Genomic DNA, 24,686 nt, shown 5'->3' with positions numbered 1-24,686 from the left:
CCAGGGCTGAATAATTCTGGCATTAAGGGATTCTTTGTCGAAGACTTTATCAGGGTTGACCAGATAGATAGCTTGGATTCTGAGCATTGTGGAGCCGGTTTTATGATGAAATTATCCAGTTGGCTGAAATAATTGGTACAACCTTCAGTAGATTCCTCTTGCAGAAGTCACGCCATGAAAGATGGCATCTCAACATTTGTACCTCTTATCATTCCTCATGGTCAGTCCCCAGTTTTTTGTTTTTAATATTTAAATTTTTTAATGTTTATTTATTTTGAGAGAGAGAGAGAGACACACACACACAGAGCTTGAGAGGGGAAGGGCCAGAGAGAGAGGGAGACACAGAATCTGAAGCAGGCTCCAGACTCCAAGCTGTCAGCACAGAGTCTGATGCGGGGCTCGAACTCACGAACCACGAGATCATGACCTGAGCTGAAGTCAGACGCTTAACAGACTGAGCCACCCAGGTACCCCTGTTTTTAATATTTAAAAAAATGGTATGTTTGTTTAAATAGATTTGAATTTAAGATATGAGGTCACTTACCCACATGTTTCTTTAGTAGTGTGATTCCAATATTTCTGTTATTTTTTCAACAGTCTTATATACATATTGCTAATAATATTATTATTTATTTAATAATGGTAAAACTTATGATGTATTGCACACTATTAGGCGGTATTTTGGGTAATTCAAACATGTCAACTTGTTCAATTGTCCAAACAGCCTTGTGAAGTACTGTTGTTGTCACTTTTGTTTGAAACTGACGTACGGAAAGGCCATGACTTGCCCCGGGTTACCCGGCTGGCAAGTGGAAATGCCAGGATTTGAATACAAGACAGGTAACCCCAGAGACCACGTTCTTCACCAGCCCAATATGCTGCCTCTTGAAATACTTGTGTTGTTTTCAAACTACCATTTTAAAAGAATCTTGTAATATAGTACAAGTTGGAAACACCATGCCCACTTAACTTTTTCAGATGAAGAAAATGAAGCTCAGAAACATTGATGTTGCCTTTCCAAGGGGTAGAATGAGGGTCACAAAAGCCTTCAACCCACGTGAAAATAAGCAATGGCCATTTTGAAGATAAATGACTGGTTATTTGGAATATCTCAGTGGGGGTCAAGAGCTGATGAATATGTGTGTACCCTTACATATTGAAAGGTGGAGGTCGGAATATGCCAGTCTTGTGGTTGCTGGGAAGTCTGCACTGGTAATGGTATCATGGTTTGCTCATGTCATTTGGGTGACATGGGAGAGCTGTGAGCCATTTTCCATGCATAAGTATTTTATCCATCTTGCCTTCTTGTTTTCATAGATGAACCACAATGTCAAAATAGTATCCATGGAGAACAGCACCAAGGTGAATGAGTTTAGACTCTTGGGACTGACTGACAACCCAGAACTGCAAATCTTTCTCTTCATAACATTTACTCTCATTTATCTCACCACTCTCATTGGAAATCTTGGGATGATCATGTTGATTCTGTTGGACTCCCGTCTCCACACTCCCATGTATATTTTTCTCAGTAACCTCTCTGTGGTAGACTGTGTTTACTCCTCAGCTGTTACTCCCAAGGTGATGGCTGGGTTTCTAACAGGGGATAAAATCATCTCCTATGGTGGATGTGCTGCTCAGATGTTCTTCTTTGTGGGTTTTGCCAGCGTAGACTGTTTCCTGCTAGCTGTCATGGCTTATGATCGGCATGCAGCGGTATGTAAGCCCTTACATTATACCACCACTGTGACCACCAGCTTGTGTGCTCAAATGGCAGTAGGCTGCTATGTCTGGGGTTTTATTGAATCTGCCATCCACACTGGATTCACCTTCAGCCTCTCCTTCTGCCATTCCAATGTGGTCCATCACTTTTTCTGTGATATCCCTCCAATCCTGGCGCTTTCCTGCTCTGATATCTACATAAATGAGATTGTGCTCTTTATCTTAGCAGCTTTCAATGTCTGTTTTGCCCTGATAGTAATCTTGACCTCCTATCTGTTAATATTCATTGCCATCCTGAGGATGTGCTCAGCCGAGGGACGGAAGAAAGCCTTCTCCACCTGTGCCTCACACCTCACTGCAGTCACCCTCTTCTATGGAGCTGTCACGTTCATGTACTTACAACCCAGTTCTAGTCATTCTATGGACAATGACCAAATGGCATCTGTGTTCTATACAATAATAGTCCCCATGTTGAACCCTATTGTCTACAGTCTAAGGAATAAAGAGGTAAATAATGCTTTCAGGAAAGTCACTAAGAAAATGAAGATTCTGTTCAACCCATAGACTAATTAGAAAGATTATAAAAGCTGAATAGTTAATCAGTTATCTATTGTTGTGTAGCAAAAATATTATAATGCCTAGTGGCTTAAAACAACAGTTTATTATTATGTCTCATAATGCTGTAGTTGGTGAGACAGTTCTTTGCTGCTTTCACACAGGCTCATTCGTGAAGTTACATGTCTTCTGGATGGTCAGCTGAGCTGAAATGTTCAAAGATGACCTTACTCAAACGTTTCTAACTGTTGATTCTGGTTACTTTCTTCTCCTCATGCTCTTTCAGGATGTGAAAGCAGGATGGACCAGCTTTCTTAAATAATATTTTCAGTGTAAAAATAAAGCTGAATGACTTCTTGAAGTTCAGACTCCTAACTCACTCATTTTCTCTACCACATTATCCTAATCAATGATGTCAAGGTTGGCCCCAATGCAAGCATGAAGAAAGACTCCACCTCTTGAAGAAAACAGCTGCAAAGAATTTGTGCCCAGAGTTAATCTACAACTAGAAATTAGGTTAAACTGCTATATCAAAATTTAGTGGCTTAAATACAATAGGAATTTATTCTCAAATAGTAATTTATTTGGAAGCTAATGTAGCAGGTTGAAAATGAATCATCTGGATATGTTGCGTCTGGCTCATCTGGGGCCAAGTTCAGTCCACATAACCCTACTGTCTCCTAGAGTGTTCAAAGTCTGCTCTCATCACAACTATTTTATCTGCAGGAAAGGGGGAAGATATAAGTTGAAGGAAAAATAATTTCTTTTCAAGAAAGTGATATAGTAGGTGCCTGCATTATTTCTGAGTACATTCCATTCGCAAAGATTCAGCCATGAGGCCACAAAAACGACCAGCGAAGCCAACTTCAAAATTTAATCTATAGCTGAAACTTAATGAGCTTAGCTGAAATCCCAATACTCTGGAAGAAGAAAAAATGTTTTTTGAGGGAAACCAACATTCCATCATGCACATGTACCTGAATCTGAATGGCTAGTTTTATCTTCTTTAAGAGTCCTTTTCTTTTAAAAATTTTTTTTTAACATTTTATTTATTTTTGAGACACAGAGAGACAGAGCATGAATGGGGGAGGGTCAGAGAGAGAGGGATACACAGAATCTGAAACAGGCTCCAGGCTCTGAGCTGTTAGCACAGAGCCCGACGCGGGACTCGAACACACGGACTGTGAGATCATGACCTGAGCCAAAGTCGGATGCTCAACCGACTGAGCCACCCAGGCGCTCCCTTAAGAGTCCCTTTCTTGACCACACCATCTAAAATAGTTTTTTATCTATTATCTGCTCTCGTCTTCTCCATAGATTTAAATAAATCTCTGAAATTATATTCTATTTGTTTAATTGCCTGTTTTGTTTCCTCCAAATAATACATTGTATTATATTCTTCCAAGTTGCCCAGATTGTTTGTATTATGTTTGAAATAATGAGATGACATGATATGATGATGTGTTGGATGTGGAGGGTGAGAAAAATGGTAGCCTAGCTGCCTAAGCAACTAGAAAGATAGGATGACTACTATGTAAGGTATGGAAAGCATGACAGCAGGAGGTTTGGATGAGAAGAGAGCATGAATTTCACTTGGGGCATAGAAAGCTTGAGATGCCTCTCAGATATCACTAGAAAGGCTTAGCACTGGAACAGAGATATAAATTTGAGTTTTTATCATGTGGATGGCATTTAGGCCGTAAGAATGAGAACATAGGTAAGAGAATGTAGGTAGAGAGAAGCAAAGTGTTTCAAGGACCAACACCTGGAACTTTCTCAATGAAAGACCAAAGAGATGAGGAGCCAACAAAGGTGAGTGGTGTCCTGGAAACCAAGTGATGAGAAATGCATCAGTAGGGAACAGACGTGTCAAATCTGCTGGTAGATTAAACAATGTCAAGACTTAGAACTGGCAATACGTCATAGTGATATAAAGTTGGTGGATGACTTTGAGTGGTTTTGGTTGGATGGTGGGGTGACAAATCTCATAACGGTGTACTCTACAATCTAGTCCATGATTTTTCTTTGCTTTACATAGTTTCTAAGTATTGTCCCAACCTGTATGATGGAGTAAATACATATTGTCTTTTCCCAGAGCAGCTAGACAGATAGGCCTTTGACCTCTCAAATTTGAGAAGACAGAAGATGGACAGAGCTTAACAAGATGGCGGGAAGCCAAGGTTTTAGGAGAGAGTTGACTGGGAGATGTTTGTCAATAGATGATGCTTTATGAACTGGAGGGTCAGTTATATCAAATCCTTACTTTGCAGCAGTTCATCATTCTGGGCTTCACTTCCCCTCCATGTTGTCTGAGTACAAGGTTACTGTGTATTTGGTTCTCTGGAAGAATGAAGGAGAATGAGTGGTGTATGTCACCTTGGGGAAAAGCAGTGTAGACACAGGAGGAGAGGAGGCATAGAAGGAGGTGTAGTGCTTGAAGTGTTGTAAACAAGTGAGACAAAGGCAAGGACTTGGAACAAGAACTGAGAGACACAAAGAAAACTTATGCGCACATAATCCCTACTCAAATATGCCTCAAAAATGTCTAGGAAGGTCCTCAGCCCCCCTGAAGCTAGTTGTTATTTCATTTTCCAGTTAAAGGAAAGAAGGCTGGAGGATTTAGGGTCATTTGAGCTTCGATGGAGAGTGAGCTGGACTCTTTGAAGAAAGAGCTGATGACTGGGTTAGGACTGGACTAGCACAAGAGGATCCTGGAGTGCCTTGTAGTTCTCGAAGCTAAGAAGGAGCTCAGAAAATAGAAGAAGGATTGAGCATCTCACAAGGAAACAAGAGTAAAACTGGAAGTGCCCCCAATGACCAAAGATGCAGCGATCTGAATAATGAAATAAATAATACAGTACAAATTGTACACCAAAGCACAAAGCAGATATATGTAAAGTCCATGCTGATGTTTACAAACAACCAAATCTTTCTCATAAAAATAATCCCAAATAATATGGTCAGCCTTCCCCTAAGAGGTGGAGTGTAGTCCCTTCTATCATGAGTGTGGCCTGAACTTAGTGACTTGTTTCTAAAATATACAGAATGCAGGAGGAGAAAGGTAGCATTATACTGAAAAACCTGGCCAACATATCTTGTCTCAGTGACTAAGGTTAAGAACCTCAGTGACGAGTCATGTTGGTAATATGTGTCCCTTGATAGGATGTGATAAGAACAGCACTTCTTACTTTCTCAAACGCTGACCCTCTGTGTAACCATGACCCAAAAATCAGACAAACATAAATTGAAAGATCTTCTACAAAATCCCTGAGCAGTACTCAAACCTATTAAGGTTGTGAAAATCCAGGAAAGACTGAGACACTGTCACAGATCAGAGGAGACGAAGGGGACAGGACAATATATGCAATGTTATAGCCTGGATCAGACCCTGTAAGAGCAAAGTGACACTAGTTGAAAAGCAATAATCTAAATAAATCCTTGAATTTTAGATAATCTAATGTATCAATGCTCGTTTTTCTCAAAAAATTAAAAACAGAGCTATCCTATGACCCAGCAATAGCACTACTAGGAATTTATCCAAATGATACAGGAGTGCTGCTTCATAGGGGCACATGTACCCCAATGTTTATAGCAGCACTCTCAACAATAGCCAAGTTACAGAAAGAGCCCTAATGTCCATCAGCCGATGAATGGATAAAGATGTAGTTTATATATGCAATGGAATATTACTTGGCGATGAAAAAGAATGAAATCTTGCCATTTGCAACAACGTGGATGGAACTGGAGGGTATTATGCTAAGTGAAATGAGTCGGTCAGAGAAAGACAGATATCATATGATTTCACTCTTATGTGGAATTTGAGAAACTTAACAGAAGACCATGGGGGAAGGGAAGGGGAAGAAATAGTTTCAAGCAGAGAAGGAGGCAAACCGTAAGAGAGTCTTAAATACAGAGAACAAACTGAGGGTTGACGGGGGAGGGGAGAGGGGAAAATGGGTGATGGGCATTGAGGAGGCCACTTGTTGGGATGAGCACTGGGTGTTGTATGTAAGTGATGAATCATGAGAATCTACTCCCGAAGCCAAGAGCACACTATATACACTGTATATTAGCTAACTTGAGAATAAATTATATATTTAAAAAAAAAATGAAAGCCACTTTTTTTTTTTTCTGTGCCCAGGCATCCGGGTTGGTGTGGGCTCAGGTCCCGCTGAGGGGCAGTCCTGCTATGGCATCAGGACCCCGCTCTTGTCTGCGGTCTGAACTTGTGCTCACCAGCCTGTCTGACCAAGAGTTCCAGCAGCTCCCTTGCTACTTGGCAGGGCACTACAGCTAGAATGTCCATATTCTAGTTCCCCTTTTAAAGCACAACTTTTTTTTTAAGCTCCAGGGCTAATAAATATTCTCCTGGTCCCTCAGTGCCATCACTCCAAACCCCCACAGCAGTTCAAAGAATTGGGGTTGGGGGTTCTCTTCTTTACCACGTGATCCAATAATCCCACTACTAAGGATTTACCCCCAATAAATGGAAACACTAATTAGAAAAGATCTATGCACCCCATGTTAAATGCGGCATTATTTACAATAACCAAGAAATGAAAGCAACCCAAGCGTCTATGATAGAGAAATGGATAAAGAAGGTGTTGTATGTCCATACAATGGAGTATTACTCCCCCATAAAAAAGAATGAGATCTTACCACCTTTTTTAATTTTATTTTTTTTAAGTTTACATCCAAATTAGCATATAGTGCAGCAATGATTTCAGGAGTAGATTCCTTAATGCCCCTTACCCATTTAGCCCATCCCCCTTCACACCCCCTCCAGTAACCCTCTGTTTGTTCTCCATGTTTATGAGTCTTTTATGTTTTGTCCCCTCCCTGTTTTTATATTATTTTTGCTTCCCTTCCCTTCTTCTTCAAAGGCTCATCTGTTTTGTCTCTTAAAGTATTCATATGAGTGAAGTCATCTGATATTTGCCTTTCTCTGACTGACTAATTTTGCTTAGCATAATACCCTCCAGTTCCATCCACGTAGTTGCAAATGGCAAGATTTCATTTTTTTTGATTGCCGAGTAATACTGCATCGTATATATATACCACATCTTCTTTATCCATTCATCCACCAATGGACATTTGGGCTCTTTCCATACTTTGGCTATTGTTGATAGTGCTGCTATAAACATGGGGGTGCATGTGCCCCTTCGAAACAGCACACCTGTATCCCTTGGATAAATTCCTAGTAGTGCAATTGCTGGATCATAGGGTAGTTCTATTTTTAGTTTCTTGAGGAAACTCCATACTGTTTTCCAGAGTGGCTGCACCAGCTTGCATTCCCAGAGATCTTACCACTTGTGACAACATGGATGGACTTAGAGGGTAGTATGTTAAGTGAAATAAGTTAAATAGAGAAAGACAAATGTTATAAGATTTCACTTATATGTGGAATATGAAAAGCAAAACAAATCAATAAACAAAAAGCAGAATCAAATTTAAAAAATACAAAGAACAATCCTATGGTCGCCACAGGAAAGGAGGACGGGAGGGATGGGCAAATGGGTGGAGGGGAGTGGGAGATGCAGGCTTCCACTTATGGGATGAATAAGTCATGGGAATAAAATGTACAGCATGGGACATACAGTCAATAGTATCATAAGAGCATTGCATGGTGACAGAACGTAGGTACACTTGTGAGCACAGCATAACATAGGTAGTGGTTGAATCATTGTGTTGTACACCTGAAACGAATGTAACAATGTGTATCAACTATGCTCAAATAACATAGAGCAAAAGAAAAAAAAATACATTTCAAGTAACAATTGAGAAATGGCTCCAGAAGAGAAATCACCATTTTCATAGACTTTAGGGCCAGATATTTGTGAGACACTACTCTGTCCCACTAACACCAGCATGATCCTTGTAGAACACACAGACATGGTTTTGCAAGTCTTGAGAAGTTAAATGCTTCTAATTATATAATGATAGGGTAGGCTTACAAGGATAAAAATTCCTTTGGGTACCTTTATAATAAAATTGAGCTCAACTGAAAGCCAAATAAAATACATAATTATTAGCATATTGAGGTAGTTTACATTTATTGTTGTAAAACATCTTTCTTACATTTTCAGTTGATGTTTCGAATCACTGGAGTTAGATGAATAATCATTATTTATTAAAGAATTTTTCAAATTGAATCAGGAAACTTCTTAAAAGGGTGCCTGGGTGGCTCAGTTGGTTAAGCGTCTGACTTTGGCTCAGGTCATGATCCCATGGTTAATGGGTTTGAGCCCCACGTCGGGCTCTGCGCTGACAGTTTGGAGCCTGGAGCCTGCTTCAGATTCTGTGTCTATCTCTACCTCTGCCTCTCCCCTGCTCATATGCTCTCTCTCTCTCAAAAATAAAGATTAAAAAAAAAAAAAGGACACTTCCATAGTCTCATCTTTTGCCTTTTTATGATGTACTAACTAGGTTTATTTCATGTGTTATTTTCCATTTGATGAGAAATTCCTAACAGAAAAGAATTAAGATGGTTTGATGTGATCCACCTGATAGTGTAATTTTTAAAAATTAATTTATCCCGAGGTGTGAAATGCAGATACTGAGTGAAAGAATATAGGGGGAAAAAAGCCACATCTCATGAAATGCTCTGAAATTGCCTTCTAAAGAATTATCTAATGGGTGATAAACTATAATTATCAATGGTTCAAGTATATTTACTGTCAAATTCAAACAATTGTTTTTTATTGCTTATTAATTTAACAAATGTTTTTTTGAGAAAGAACGAGCCAGGCCATAATTTATGTATTGGGGATGAAGTTGTTAGTAAAGAAGACAAAGCTGCTCTTTTTGTGCAACATACCTTCTAGTAGATAGGTAAATGAATAAACAAATACACAAACAAATAAATAAATAGAAATCGTTGAGTACTGATGAGAACCATGAAGAATACAGTGAGTCGGAAACCATGTCCGTGAGGGGTGGGGTGACAATGATATGGTAACATTTAAGCAAAAACCTGAGGGAAGTGAGGAAGCTTTTGGACCATTGGCAACAGCTAGTACAAAGGCCCTGAGGTAGGAATGAGCTTGGTTTGTCCAGAGACAGCAGGGAACTCAGTGTGAGGGAAGGGGAGGGAGCAAGTAAGAGTGCCGCAGGACATGACACAGCTCATCTGAAAGTATCCTGGTGCGAGGGACACTAGTCATTTCATAGTATTTCCAGAGAGAAAAATAGTTCACATCATCATTACTCAGTGCGTTTATCTTACGCAGTTGAAAAGCTGGTAGTCCTACGCAGAAACATTGAGAAATTGCTTTATTGTCAATTGGTCCCCTTTTCTTATATCTGGTCTTCTCACTTTAAAAGTTACCACGTGATAGGGGCCCGTGGGTGGCTCAGTCGGTTAAGTGTCCGACTTCAGCTCAGGTCATGATCTCACAGTCTGTGAGTTCAAGCCCCGTGTCGGGCTCTGTGCTGACAGCTCAGAGCCTGGAGCCTGCTTCAGATTCTGTGGCTCCCTCTCTCTCTCTGCCCCTCCCCTGCTCATGCTCTGTCTCTCTCTGTCTCAAAAATAAATAAAAACATAAACAAAATTTTTTTTAAGTTACCACACGATCATACTTTTTTGTACCAAACGACTTATTCAGGACATAAATATTAGCACCTTTAGGATGTCATATCGCTCTGAAAAAATATGCCAAGAAAAACCAAATATCTTTATTCAAAAGCTTTTCTTTTTCTTTCCTTTAATGTTTTTCTTCATTTTGGACCTTTAGAATGTTTTTTAAACTAGAGAAATAAAAACATGTTGGACAACAATTTATATTCTGATCCACAATTATTTTACCTTTTAAGTTAAAAACTAGCCATGCTTTAGGTACCTCCTTCAACAGATTTCCTGCTCTTATGTATATGTACACACAGGGGACCCTCACATGCACTTCACGGGTTTGAGCCACGTTTTACGGACACCCTTGCATTGGCGTATGGTGGAAAAAATGCGAACCTATGAAAAAATCACATATAATTAATAGAGTTCACGGCATGCATGATCATTACATATTTAATGTCCTCAGGGCTATTCTCATCCAGATATTATACAACTGAAGCGACTGGACATACTATCGTCTTTTTTAGTGACAGTTTTGAAGAGGGAAGTATCACAGCAGTAATTTACAGGGTGGGCTGCAAACTGTGAGTTAATGCTGGGAGAAGATCTGACAGGAGCGGATGACCATAGTATAGAGTGCAGATGGGATTTTGTCTGTGTCCATAGAATGATTGGACGTTGGGCTGGGAGTACCTGAAAGGTGACCATCCCACAGAAGATGGAGATGGTAGGGGCGCCTGGGTGGCTCAGTTGGTTAAGCGACCAGCTCTTGATTTTGGCTCAGGTCATGATCTTGTGGTTTGTGGGATCGTGCCCTGGATCAGGCTCTGCGCTGACAGCTTGGAGCCTGTTTGAGATTCTCTCTCTCCCTCTCTCTCTGCCCCTCCCCCACTCATGCGCACACACTCTCACTCTCTCTCATCCTCTCTCAAAATAAATAAACTTTAAAAAAAGAAGACCGAGACTGTAGTGAGGTGAGAAGCACAGGTGGATACAGCCTTCAGGTGTCCCTCCGTTGAGGGGATCTTCAGGATAGTGATAAATACGAACAGGTAAGAAATCAAGAAAACCAGGAGAGCAAAAAGGATGTTGAAGCTTACTACAAAGATAAGAGTCAACTCATTGACGTGTCTATCAGAGCAAGAGAGAGTCATGGCTACAGGAATAGCACAGAAAAAGTGATGGATCAGAGGGCGCACTTACAGACAGAAAGTAGAACATGGCTCCAACGTCAAAAGAAGCATTCACAAAACTACAGATGTAGTAGTTATGGCCAGAAAAGCACACACACCTGTTATCAAGGTGGTGATGTAATGGAGGGTTTGTACACTGCTGTATAGGGGTGATAGGCCATTGAGGCCAAGAGGTCATTTTACGCAGTAGGAAAGACTGCAAAAAAGAACATCTGGGCAGCACACACATCATAGAGGACCTTGTCTTCCATAGGAGCCTAGCCATGACCTTGGGAGTGACTGTGGAGGGGTAACAAAAGTCCACCAGAGGCAGGTTACTGAGGAAAAAGTACATGGGAGTGTGGAGACAAGAGTCCAACAGGATCAATATGATCATCCCCAGATCCCAGTCAGAGTGATGAGGTAAACGAGGGTTAACAGAAAGAGAGGAACTTGCAGTACTGGGTTATTGGTTAGTCCCAAGTGGATGAAATGAGCCACTTCTGTATTATTCTTCATGGACATGATTTGAGAATCATGAGCTGCTCTGCGGCAACAAGAGATAGACGAACAGAACGATCAACAAAGATAAGTTGCACAGAAATTGAAATGTATGAACATCATTTTATTAGAACTGTAACTTATTTTTGAATATTGTCCATTTCTTAGCAGAGGAATGACAATGCAATTTAGTGATAACTTATCCGTACAAGAATAAACTTTTGTACAGGAAGGTTTATCACAGATCATCTTCCCAATTTCTTGAGTACATTGAGTTACAGGAAGTGGTAAAGAGCTGTCCAAGGTCACATGCCAAGAATGGACTGAACTCCCAAATCAGACCTTTTGGGTCCACTAATAACTTCCACTTCAATAGTGTTCATGTGTATTCAATCCTCTCTATATCCCCATTAGATTGATTGGTTGTTATGTCCATATATATCACAGGTATTTTGGCAACAAAGAGATTGAATATTCAAGTTTACATGGTTATTGACAGAGTCATGTTTAGACACATGCAGAATGGCTACTCAGCTAAATGTCATCAATGAATTTGAATTTATTTTAATCCCATTCAATATACAGTTAATCATGGTATCCATTCTTCCAAGCTTAATGCTTGGGGTTGCACAGTAGAGCAATCCACAAATACACGTGTATAAATGCAAGGAGATTAATGTAATATTAGAGACACATACAATAAACAAAGGCAAGAGAAGATACAGAATTGGGTGTAAAATATTGGGTTCTGGGCTCATGTGTATATGCATTCACACAGAAGAACTCCCACTTACCACCTGGGAGACGTTGGCCCTAAACCAAGTTTCCCGAGCCTCATTTTATCCACCAGTAAAGTGAAGGTGGTATTGGAACCTACCTCTGTGCTCCTGTGAGTGTTAGATGAAATAATCAGGACAAACAGTTCACACGATATGGGTTCACACGATATCAGCACCATCCTGATGAGTTCTATCCATAATATTACAATTAAGATGGAACAATGGGTATCTGTCGGTTTAGGAAGTTTGGTGGCAACGTGTGGGGCTTCAAAGTGCAAGTGGGTTTTGACAGCTGGCAGATTTACTCTGATTTGTATTTTCTCACGTGCTATGTCTACTCAGATCTTTTGTTTCTTCTAGTACTTCTCACTCTGTCCTACGTCTCTCATAGAGGTGGCTTTCTCACCCATTCTGTGTGAGAACACTTACACAGATCTCTTTTGCTTAATTTCTTCCTTTCAATCCACATTTTAGCTTGGGTCAAAAGATTCCTATTTTATCTTAGACTCATTCTTATTGTCATTATTGTCAGCTGTAGCTGGGTCGTAAATACTGAAGATTGAAAACCCATGTCTTGCGGGGTTGACCCTAGTCTGTAGATTGTATTTGAGGAAGCTCAATGTTTTAAATCTTTTTGTTTATATTTGAAGTCTTTGGAGGAATATCCACCATCTTCCTCTTGGGCCCTCCACACATTGCCATGTCTGGAGTTTATAATATTTTTGCTTGCAAACCCACAACTCGATAATAGTATAAGCCATAGTTTCTTGTTTAGCATTTGTTATGTTTTGTGATGACTGGAATGTTCTTACTGGGCCCATGTAGATAATCCAGTATAAAATTGTTATCTCAAAATCCTTAACTTAGTACATACACAATACTTTTTACTATGTAAAAGAACATAATCCCAAATTCCAGGATTAGGATGTGGACGTACTGGGGAGCATTATTTTGACTGCCACAATGGGGATTAAAATAATATATAATAGGTACATTGTCTAGAAAGTTAAAGATCGTTGAATCTGCGGGACTTTCATGTATCTCGTGGCCAATTTTCTGATTAAGTATAATGATCAGCAGAAGAGCAGAAAGAGTCATTACCTTGTCCAAGGTCACATATCTGGAATAAATCCATTTCCAAATCAGATTTCCAGGGTATAGCGACAGCCATAACACAGTGCTAAGGTGCTAGTTTATCTCATACATTGAGAGCAATCAGAAAAGACAACAGACAAAAAGGCAGGCAGACAGACATCACAGACAGAAAGATAGAAGATAGATGGATAACGAATGGAAGGAGGAATGAATGGGTAGATGGATAGATAGATAGATAGTAAGGCAGACAGATATATATCAGAGGATAGAGGAAGAGAGAGTATGTATACACACGAGCACACACACACACACACATACACACACAAATACCAGTTACAGTTAAGAAAATAGAGAATTCAAGAGGTTGTATGCTTTCCTCTTATTGTACATCTAGCATGGGATCGATTCAGATTCAAACCCATGTCTAACTTATTCCAATATCTATAGCTTTAGTCACCGCACTTGTCAGATTTTCCAGATGAGCAAGTCATGAGAGGGTAGGTTGTGGGAAAGTGATAGTGAAAATGGTCTAGGAATCTTGGTAGCTTCGTGAAGATCCTTCTAGAATCTAAAGAAGTATCATTTCACCCTGTTTGATTAGCTATCCCTTAAAGGACAAGTAAACACATAGTAAACAGGAGGAATTTACCACCTCCTCAATGAGAGTATCGTCTATCATCAGGGTACTGAAAGCTCTGACAGTTGGTCTTTCTTTTTTTGTAACGCAAGGGCCTGATTTAGGCTTTGAGGCATCCGCTTCAAAGACAGCTATCTCAATAAGCACATTGCCAGCCACTAGATAAAGAGCCAGCCTTCACCACCTCCCTGGCTCCTTGTTTTAAATATCTTGGTTGATTTAGATAAGCTACCAGTTGGAATTGGAAAAATAATTGTATTTTTCTCTTCCCATGCTCTAAATTCCCTCTCTCATAGTTTAAAAGAGTGAACGTGGAGAGGTGCCTAGGTGCCTCAGTCGGTTAAGCGTCTGGCTGTTGACTTTGGCTCAGGTTATGATCTCAGGTTCATGGGTTTGAGCCCCACATCGGGCTTTGTGCTGGCAGTGCAGAGTCTGCGAGGGATTCTCTCCCTCCCTCTCTCCCTGCTCTTCCCCTGCTCACATGCTCTGTCTGTCTCTCAAAATAAATAAATAAACTTTAAAAAAATTATAGAAGAGTGAGTGAATCCAGGAAACCCAGGTTTCTACCCTCAACCACAATAAAAGCAGAACCCAGGTCTGCTCTCTCTCATTGTCTGTGACCCTGCTGTGTGGCCCCAGGTGTGCCATGTGATTTCTAGGACTTGTGAGTAATAAACCTTGTTTTTTATAGTTTCCTGAAGGTTACTGCTGAGCACATCTTGCAATCATTTGAAGAACCACAAGGGTCCATCCAGCCACCACATTGGTTATCAATAGCCTGCGACCAACACAAAACAATGGATTTTTGCTGTCCTTTTAGGGAAAGCAGCATGACATTTTATACATACTATACTCTCTGCTGATTAAAATCTTTTTGCATTTGAATCCTATACTTAAGCCAATGTTTCAGAAAAATTGTCCAAATAACTAGATACTCATGGAAGAGGTAGCTGCCATGCTGCTTTGGCATCAATTACGTTTTTCAGTAAAAGTATATATTAAATAGAGAAGCCTATCTTGTTCTTGAAAGGAAAGATATGACGATCCTGAACTGTGAATCTGAAATCAGAAATTCAGACCTAGAAGAATGTGTAAACAATTTTGGAGCATATCTCAAGTATCGGTCAAACGTTCCAAGGTACATGGAGAGATGAAGAAGGATCATGAACATGGAGCTAGGAAGCCTAAGTTCAAGTCCTACATCTACCATGGATTTTTCTGTGTTTATAAGAGTCATTTACCTTACCCTGAGCTCAGATTCCTTATTTGTGTATAGATAATAATAAAATTATTTCTCCCACAACTGCACGGAATTTTGTCTGTAAATAGTAAATGGAGATGGGTCTACAAAGACCTTAGTAAGGGTTATCCTTTCAACATAAAATAACATAATTATTATCTTACGGTGCTTCCCCTGACTGTGGTTGCAGGGTCACTGTCAACACTCAGTTTGGGGAAAGACTGGTGTGTGTACTAAAAAACATTAGCATTCATTTTGCTAAATAGTGACCAAATCAGGGCCTGGTTCCTTTTACAATATTGTCATGTGGAGTCATGATATGATTTCAGACCCTAATTAATGGGAACCAGGAGAAAATTTGTAGGTGTGAAATTCCTAGGGGACAGGCTCATATGAGGGCAGTCACTTCTATCTAGGGAAGAAGCAATTAAACACAACATATAGTTTCTTCTGTTGAGTAACAAATAGTGCATTTGTGGTGATTTTTTTCTTCCCTCAACTTTATTAAGTTGTTATTCAGTACATGAGTAGTGGGTTCAATGCATTTATGTTTTCGTATTATTTATACTTGTAATATATTCTAAAAACATTTTCTTTTCTGTCTGCTATGATTATGCTCATTTCACTTTTCTCTTTTCTGTTCTTTTATTTCTGATAGTTAGTTTAAGGCTACTGGATTTTTAGAGATTGATGAATAAAATCCTTGTTTTTCCTTCTTGTGCTTACAACAAACTGACAGTATGACACATAGGTCAGAAATATGGAGAGTAAAACGGACTTATTACTAACAACTCAATTCAAAAATTTGATTCTGATCTGTAGGCAGAGAGACCTCTTTTCTGACCTAAATTACTCTTTTCTGGCAACTATTATTGGTGCTCTATCCACATCCCCTTGGCACTCATCATCTATGTTCAGGCCAATCTTTATTATGAAAAAAAATCAGCATCTCTTAGACTAAAGGCTTATTTTACTGCAAAAGCATGTTCAACCTGTGTGGGGAACATTTAATTTTTCTAGTGTCAATGATCAATAACTGACACAGAAACAGAGTGATAAATACTCTATTCCTCATCTTTCATGTAGTATAATTCTGACGTAAGCTGTTTACAGTCTTCCAGTGGTTTCTAGTAGATCAAGCCTCTTCCACAGGTATCACCTATTGACTAATGAAGGTCTCTTCTTTCATCCATCCCTGACTCACTTTCCTACTACTTTATCAGTGCTTTCTGCTATTAACTCCCAAATAAACTATTTGAACTTAAATCACTGATTGTGGATCTTCTTCTGGGGAAGTTAATCTCATATGCATCTCAAGATTATAGGTATTTCTTACGAATGCTATTGCATTGTCTTTACCACATAAACAGAGCAGGAGAGGACAGAAGGTGTCTGTCATGCAGATAAGCCAGTTCAAAAGAGAAAGCAAAAAGAACAAAACATGTTCTATTCCATTTTCCAAATTCCTTAATCAAGATAAATACTGCTGAAATGCTTTCACTATACAACTGCACATATATTTTTGTATTATACTAATGTCTGATTTTGCCATTAAACTCAAATGATAGTTCATCTAGGTATAAAAATCTGGACTCATATTTTTCCCTTGGCGTTTTGAAGCTATTAGTCCACTGTTCGCTAACTTTTGTTTCTTTCTGATGAGAAAATTGGTATCAATATTATTATTACTTTGTATGCTTATCTCTCTGGCATCTGAAATGTTTTTCTTGTCCTTGTTTTTCTGCATAATAAAAGAATCAACAAAATGAAAAAGGAGCCTATAGAATGGGACAAACCATTTGCAAACTACATACCTGATAATGAGTTGGTATCCAAAATATATAAAGAACTCATACAACTCAATAGGAAAAAAATATAATTTTCCAATTAAAATATGGTAAAGGAGCTAGACAACATTTTTCTAAAGAAAATATTAGAATGGTCAGTAGGTACACGAAAGTGTGGTCGACACAACTAATATAAAGAAAATGCAAATAAAAAGCTCATGAGATATCACTTCACACCTGTCAGGATGGCTATTACGAAAAAGAAAAGAGATGACAAATATTGATGAGGACCTAAACAAAAAGGGAACACTTGTGCACTATTGCTGGTAATGTATTGGTACAGCCACAGTGGAAAACACTGTGGAAGTTTCTCAAAAAATTAAAAATAAAACTACCACATGATCCAATAATTCCCACTCTGGGTATATATTGAGAGGAAATGGATTCACTGTCTCATAGAGATGTCTGCATCGCCATGCTCACTCAGTATTATTTACAACAGCAAAAAAATAGGGTCATGGAAACAACTAAGTGTCCTATGATGGATGAATGGATAAAGAAAATGTAGTATATATTTACTCAGTGGAATAGTATTCAGCCATAAAAAAGAAAAGAAATCCTGCCATTTGCAACAACATGCATGAAACTGGAAGGCATAATGTTAAGTGAAATATGTCACATAGAGAAAAACAAATACTGTATATCTGATTTATATGTGGAATCCAAGAAAATGGAACTCATAGAAACATAATAGATTGGTGGTTCCAGAGGGGGAGGTTGGGGAAGTCAGATGAATCCATGAAGGTTGTCAAAGGTACAAATATCCAGTTATAAGATAAATAAGTACTAGGGATGTCATTTTCACTATGATAACTACAATTAACAATACTGTATTGAATATTTGAAGGTTTCTAAGATTAGAACTTAAAAGTTCTCATCACACGAAAAGAAATTTGTAACTATTTAAGGTGGTGGTTGTTAACCAAAATTATTGTGGCAATCATGCCCAATAATTATGTTGTAAAATATAAACTTATATAATATAATATGTCAATTGTATCTAAATAAACTGGAAAAAACTGAAATCAGTCAAGGTAGTTAATCACTTTAATAGAACAGAGGGAAAAAACCACATAATTATCTGATTTATTAATTCAGAAAAAGTATTTGACAAAAATCTCCAATGCCATCACCATAAAAACAACCAGAAATCTAATAATAGAAGTGAATGTCCTCAAAATTATAAAGAGAGTTAATGAAAAACCCACTGCTAACATCATATGCAAATGTGAAACAGTGAAATCTTTCCCTGTAAGATCACATACTAGACAAGTATGCCTGCTTTCACCACTTGTATTAAAAGTTGTGCTGAAAGTTCTAGCTAAAGCAATTACATAAGAATAAAAGAATTACATGATAAATGAATTGGAAAGGAAGAAGTAAAACCATGTAATTTTCAGATGTCATGATCTTACATACAGAAAATCCTAAAAAATGTACAAGAAATTATTAGTCAATAAACTTATTCACTAAACAAGAATAAGTTGTGCTTACATACACTAGCAATAAATAATACCAGAAGAAAATTAAGGACAAAATTCCACTTACAATAGCATCCTTATGTTAAAATAAAAAGAAATTTAACCAAGGGTGAAAGTGTTGTACACTGAAACTATGAAATGAATTGCTAAAATTCAAGGAGCCCTAAATAAATGGAAAGACATTCTGTGTTCATGAATTGGGTGATATGATACTGTTTGCTGGCAATGCTTTCCAAAGTGATCTATAGCTTTGATGCAATCCCTGTCATAATTCTAATGAACACAAAGAGAAAGGCTATTACAAACATTCAAATGGAATTTTAAGGGACCATCAACAGCCAAAACAATATTGAGAAGAAAGAACAAAGTGGGAGGACTCACCCTTCTGGATTTCAAAACAAATACTAATCTAAATTAATCAAAACAATTTGATACTGCCTCAAGGATGGAGACATAGATCAACTGAATAGAATTGAAAGACAAGATATAAACTCATATATCTATTGCTAATTGATTTTTAACAAAGGTGTCAAGTTCATTCAATGGGAAAAGAAATCTTCAACAAATGGGCTGGGACAGCTGGTTATCCACATGCAAGACTGAAGCTGAACTTCTTCTCACAGCATATATGAAACTCAACACAAAATGGTTGATGACTGAAATATGAGCATTAACAACATAAAACCATTAGAAAATGTGAGAAAAATTCCAGACCTTGGATTGGGCAATGGTTTCTTATGTATTACATCGAAAACACAAGCAACAAAAGAAAAAAGAGATGAGTTGAACTTCTTCCAAATTACAAATTTTTGTATATCAAAGTACATTTTCAAGAAAATGAAAAGAAAAGCTTAAGAATGGGAGAAAAATATTTGCAAATCACATTTCTGATAAGGGCGTAATATGCAGGCTATATAAAGGACTCTTACAACTCAACAACAGAGAAACCCATAGACTCATTGAAAAATGGGTAAAGTACTTGAACAGACATTTCTCCAAAGACGATTTACTAAAAATCAATAAGCACATGGAAGTATGCTCAAAATCATTAGGCATTAGGGAAAAATAAATCAAAACCATGAGATACCATTTCACACCCATTAGGATGGTGAAAACTAACAAATTGTGGCTAGAATGTGGATAAACGGGAACCCTTGCACATTACTGGTGGGAATGAAAAATGGAACATTTATGAAAAACAGTTTGATGTTCTTTAGGGTGCCTGGGTGGCTCAGTCGGTTAAGCGGCCTACTTTGGCTCAGGTCATGAACTCACAATTCCTGGTTTCAAGCCCCACGTCAGGCTCTGTATTGACAGCCTTTGTCTTGACAGCTCAGAGCCTGGAGCCTGCTTCAGATTCTGTGTTTCCCTCTCTCTCTGCCCCTCTCCAACTCATGCTCTCTCTCTCTCTCTCTCTCAAAAATAAGTAAAAACATAAGAAAAATTTAAAAAAGAAGTCAGACATAAAAGATCACTTACCATATGATTCTATTTACATGAGATATCCATAATAGGTAAATTCATAGGTTATTGGTTCCCGGGGACAGGGATCCTTCATGGGTACGGGATCTTCTTTGCAAATAAAAAAAAATTCTTTTGGAATTAAATCGAGGTGATCGTTGCAGAATATTGTTAATGTGCTAAATACTACTGAGTTGCACAACTTAAAACACTAGATTTCTTATGCTAATCTCACATACATTAAAAAAGGCCAGGCAGAGGGAAATTAAACAGACAATAGGAGGAGAAAATAATGTGATCACAAAGGCAGAAACTGATGGAAATACCACTGAGGAATGCTGGCGGTCACCTGCAGATGAAATACACCAGGGACGGAGTCTCCCCTAGAGACTCCCAAGACTGAGATCTTTGTTTCATCCCAGTGAAGCTGATTTCCAACAACTGGCCTCCGGAACTGCGAGAAAACAAATGTGTGTGGTTTTAAGGTCCCAGAGTGTGGTCATTTGTTACAGCAACCATAGGAAACTAATATAAAATCTTTATTATCTTTGCTGTGTTCAACCACTGGGTTTTCAATTTAATGTGTTCCTGCAGCATGAGCTAGCATGCTTTGTTGTCTGTGTTCTGTTTTTACAAACAGATGATGAGTTTTTCTGTTCAGTGTCAGTTCCTCTTCTCATGCAGTTATTCATTCCTTAAAATCTTTTACTGAGCCTCAGCTCTGAACTCTCAAGAGTCTTTGTTAGTGAGCAAATCAGAAATTGTTCCCGGCTGCATAGAACTTTTATTCTAATAGAGAAAACAAATAAAATGAGTAAACACACAAAAAATGAATAAACAATATTTTGACCACTGTTATGAAGAAGATGATAGAGATAAATATTTGTGCCCTTTTTTTCCCTATGTAAATTTGTTCCTATACAGAATCACATTTCATTAGCTACTCTTGAGCTCTATGGAATAAACATTAGACTCTGAGAATACATATCTAAATGAGATAACATCTGTGGGCTCAAAAGTCTTGCAATGCAGTGCTACAACTAAACCTATAAAAACAAAGCAATATAATATAAGTTTTAGTAGTTCTATGGAGAAGGTTGGCATATTAGATGATTGAAAGAGAGATAATAAAAGGAGCAGAAGGGAAAGGATGCTGACATATTTTGAGCAGCTACTCTGTTCCAGGCACCGTGCTACAGTCTGGCTCGTTCAGTACCCGTTTAATAGAAGTCTGTGAGAGAGGCAGTAGTTTCCCCATTAGAAACTCAGAACACTTACATAACTTGCCCTACATCACAAAGTTTTGTTTGGAACGGAATTCACATTGGATTTGTTCTCTCTCCGAAATGTATGCTAAGTCGGTGCTAGCCATTTTGGTTATGATTTGGAGGCTGGTGAGTATTCAAAAGAAATCATTGTAGAATCAGGATATGCTGGAGAAATTTGATAGTTTTCCCAGTATAAATCCTCCCCACCCCCACAACATCCTCCAGATCTTATGGGAAGCTCTCTGAATCTGTTATGGTCAATAATACTAGCTGCCAAGCAAGCAAACTGCAAACAGCAGTGACATGACCATAGATGTCTTTCGTGCTTGCATGTTGTTCCATTAGTTGTTCTGGGGGAACTTATACAGAGATCCAATTGACCTAGATTCTTTCCATTAGTGGTTTTGTCATTCTTGTGGTCTGAATCCTCTCCATCCAACTGGTAACAAAGAAAAAGAATGAACAGGACATCACCTGGGAAGTTTCATAGTCCAAACTTGGAATTAGCATATATGACCTGTACTTACATTCTATAGTTAAGAACACAAGCACATGGTCACTACTAATTGTATGAAGGCAGAGGAATAAAGCCTATGCATTTTTCCAGGAGTAAAAAGGAAATAGTTTGGGAAAATAACTGACCAGTCTTTTCCACTGTAATGCTTATGATCATCAAATATCCATCTTATACTTCCTTCCACACAGGAAATTTATTATTCACCTCCACTAGGGAGATAACCTAATCCCAACCAACCAATATAGAAGCACAATGTCCAAGAAGTTCAATCATTTTCTCCATCCAGTCCATGTGTGTCTCCTTGTTGCCTAGCAACTTATGCACTAAAAAGAAAACTTAGCTTGTTCCACATTCATACCCAATAAATAATGTTGGGTCTGAGTAAAGATAACCAGGGGAAAAGAAGCCTCCATTCAGAACATACAGTAATGGAAGACAAATAGGATTTCAATTTAGAAACCTTATGGAATTGACATTACCAAGGCCCCTGATCCTGGTGATGGGATTTATTTCTCTGTGAGACCCTGATTTTTTTTTTCTGGAGGAAACTCCATTATCCACTGTTTTCCTCAATACTTGGTCCAATATCTTAAATGTTTTTTTTTTCTTTTCCATTATTTTTTCTTACCATTTCTGAAGTACATCAAGGAAAAAAAAAGTATGTCCAATGCAATACTAACAAAGAAGTTTTCTTCATAAACTGCTTTGGTTAAAAAGAATTATCATACTTTTTCTGTATTTTGGATACCTGGATTGGTTACAAAATTAAAGAAATAAATAATATTAGAGTAAATTTTATGTTTTAATACCCTATATGGCCATGAACCTTGAGTTATGGCATAGAGTAGATCTAAGTGGGATAAACTAACTTTTGTGGATTCTACATCACTAAAATACTAAACCTAGAGAATATTTTGCCCTCTCAACAACCTTCTTGATAGCACTCTTGACCTCTTTGTTCCTCAAGCTGTAGACCACAGGGTTCAGCATGGGGATGACCATAGTATAGAACACAGATGTGATTTTGTCTGTATCCATGGAATGACTTGAACTTGGCTGTACATACATGATGATGACTGTCCCATAAAATATGGAAACTGCAACAAGATGAGAAGCACAGGTAGATAAAGCCTTTTGGTATCCCTCACCTGACTGTATCTTCAAAACGGTAATAAATATGAACATGTAGGAAATCAAGATAACTAGAACTGCAAAAAAGATATTAAAGCTTGAAATAAGAACAAGAATCAGCTCATTAGTGTCTTTATCTGAGCAAGCCAGGGTCATGACTGCTGGAATATCACAGAAAAAGTGATGGACTACATTGGACATACAGAAAGAGAGATAGAATGTGTCTCCAATGTCAATAGCAGCAGTTAGAAAAGCAAAGACATAGGAGCCTATGGCCAGACGAGCACACACACTCGTTGTCATGGTGGTGGTGTAATGCAGGGGTTTGCACACTGCTGCGTAGCGGTCATAGGCCATTGAAGCTAAGAGGTAACTTTCCACAGTCGCAAAGAGAACAAAAAAGAACATCTGGGTGACACACGCATTGTAGGAGATGACCTTGTCTCCTATAAGTAATCCAGCCATGACCTTAGGAGTGATTGTTGAGGAGTAACAAAAGTCTACCAGGGACAGGTTACTGAGAAAGAAGTACATGGGAATGTGGAGACGAGAGTCAAACAGGATCAGCACGATCATCCCCAGGTTCCCAATCAGAGTGACGAGGTAGATGAGGGTGAACATTAGAAAGAGAGGAACTTGCAGCTCTGTGTTATTGGTTAGTCCCAGCAGGACGAATCCTTTCACCTCTGTATTATTCTTCATGGATGTGATTTGCATATCACAAGATGCTCTGTGGTTCTGTGGCAAAGAAAAGTAAAGGAACACAGTGATGAACAAAAACCAGTTGCACAATAATCGAAATGTACAAGCATTTTTTTTATTAGAGCAATATTTTTGTTCTTCAATATTCTTCATTTCTAAAGCATGGGCATGGCAACACAATTTAGTGATAACTTATCTCTAGAGTAATACACTTTTGGATAGGATGGGTCCTTACAGATCATCTCCAACTTCTAGATTTTATAGATGAGTAAACTAAGTTACAGGAAAGGCTAACGAGTTGTCAAAGTTCATATGCCTGGAATCTCCTATTTCATATCTTTTTAAAAAATGTTTAATGTTTATTCAATTTTGACAGAGAATGAGAGAGAGCAAGTGGGGGAGGGACAGAGAGAGGGGGACAGAGGATCCAAAGTGGGCTCTGTGCTGACAGCAGCAAACCTGACCTGGGGCTCGAACTCACAAACCACGAGATCATGACCTGAGCTGAAGTTGCATAATTCACAAATAAATACATAGTAGACACAGTGGACTAAATACAGCATTAGAAGCATGTACAGTCAACAAAGCCAATTCTGAACAGAAGGTATAGCATTGGATGTAAAGTATTCGACTCTGAGAAGCATGTGTGTGCAATCACATATCACCCCTACCATTTACTGGGAGACATTTGTCCTAACTTAACTTCTCTAAATCTCTGTCCACCAGCAAAAAGGCATTGGAAACCGCCTCAAGGGATTATTGTAAGAGTTAAAAGAAATGATGTATAAACAGAGTTAGCACAATGTGGGTGCTCAAGCCTGATGAGTACTAGCTATAATATTAGCATAGAACAATCATCTCCATGTTGGTTTAGGAAAGTCAAGTGGCAGATGTCGGGGCTGGGTTTTAAAATCTGGTGGCCTTAACCTTTGATTTGCCATTTTTGCACATTCTGTCTATGAAAATATTTTGTTTCCCCCACATTTCTCACTCCGTGCTCATGGCTGGGTCAAT

At 38.5% G+C, this 24,686-nt stretch overlaps 2 protein-coding genes and 1 pseudogene across 2 annotated transcripts; 1 reads left to right on the top strand and 2 right to left on the bottom strand.

The window, feature by feature from the left end:
• Window positions 1-1,341: 1,341 nt before the first annotated feature.
• On the top strand, window positions 1,342-2,283 carry LOC124505314 (olfactory receptor 5B2-like). Its single transcript, XM_047071227.1, has one exon. It carries the CDS (start codon window positions 1,345-1,347, stop codon window positions 2,281-2,283), a length of 939 nt encoding a protein of 312 aa, XP_046927183.1. The 5' UTR covers window positions 1,342-1,344.
• An 8,502-nt stretch (window positions 2,284-10,785) lies between these two features.
• LOC124506080 (olfactory receptor 5B2-like) lies at window positions 10,786-11,532 on the bottom strand (annotated as a pseudogene).
• An 11,195-nt stretch (window positions 11,533-22,727) lies between these two features.
• LOC124505688 (olfactory receptor 5B3-like) lies at window positions 22,728-23,693 on the bottom strand. Its single transcript, XM_047071704.1, has one exon. It carries the CDS (start codon window positions 23,685-23,687, stop codon window positions 22,728-22,730), a length of 960 nt encoding a protein of 319 aa, XP_046927660.1. The 5' UTR covers window positions 23,688-23,693.
• Between the last annotated feature and the right edge of the window lie 993 nt (window positions 23,694-24,686).

The sequence above is a fragment of the Lynx rufus genome, unplaced genomic scaffold (assembly GCF_022079265.1).
Source record: "Lynx rufus isolate CCGP_SWC_20201006 ecotype Redwood Valley unplaced genomic scaffold, mLynRuf1.p SCAF_9, whole genome shotgun sequence".
Taxonomy (NCBI): domain Eukaryota; kingdom Metazoa; phylum Chordata; class Mammalia; order Carnivora; family Felidae; genus Lynx; species Lynx rufus.
Note: the sequence above shows the minus strand (reverse complement) of the source record. Positions and strands in the feature narration are given on the sequence as shown.

What these genes read in the sequence shown, in the direction of transcription:
- LOC124505314 (XM_047071227.1), top strand. Translation starts at nt 1,345, where the DNA reads ATGGAGAACAGCACCAAGGTGAATGAGTTTAGACTCTTGGGACTGACT.
- LOC124505688 (XM_047071704.1), bottom strand. Translation starts at nt 23,687, where the DNA reads ATGCAAATCACATCCATGAAGAATAATACAGAGGTGAAAGGATTCGTC.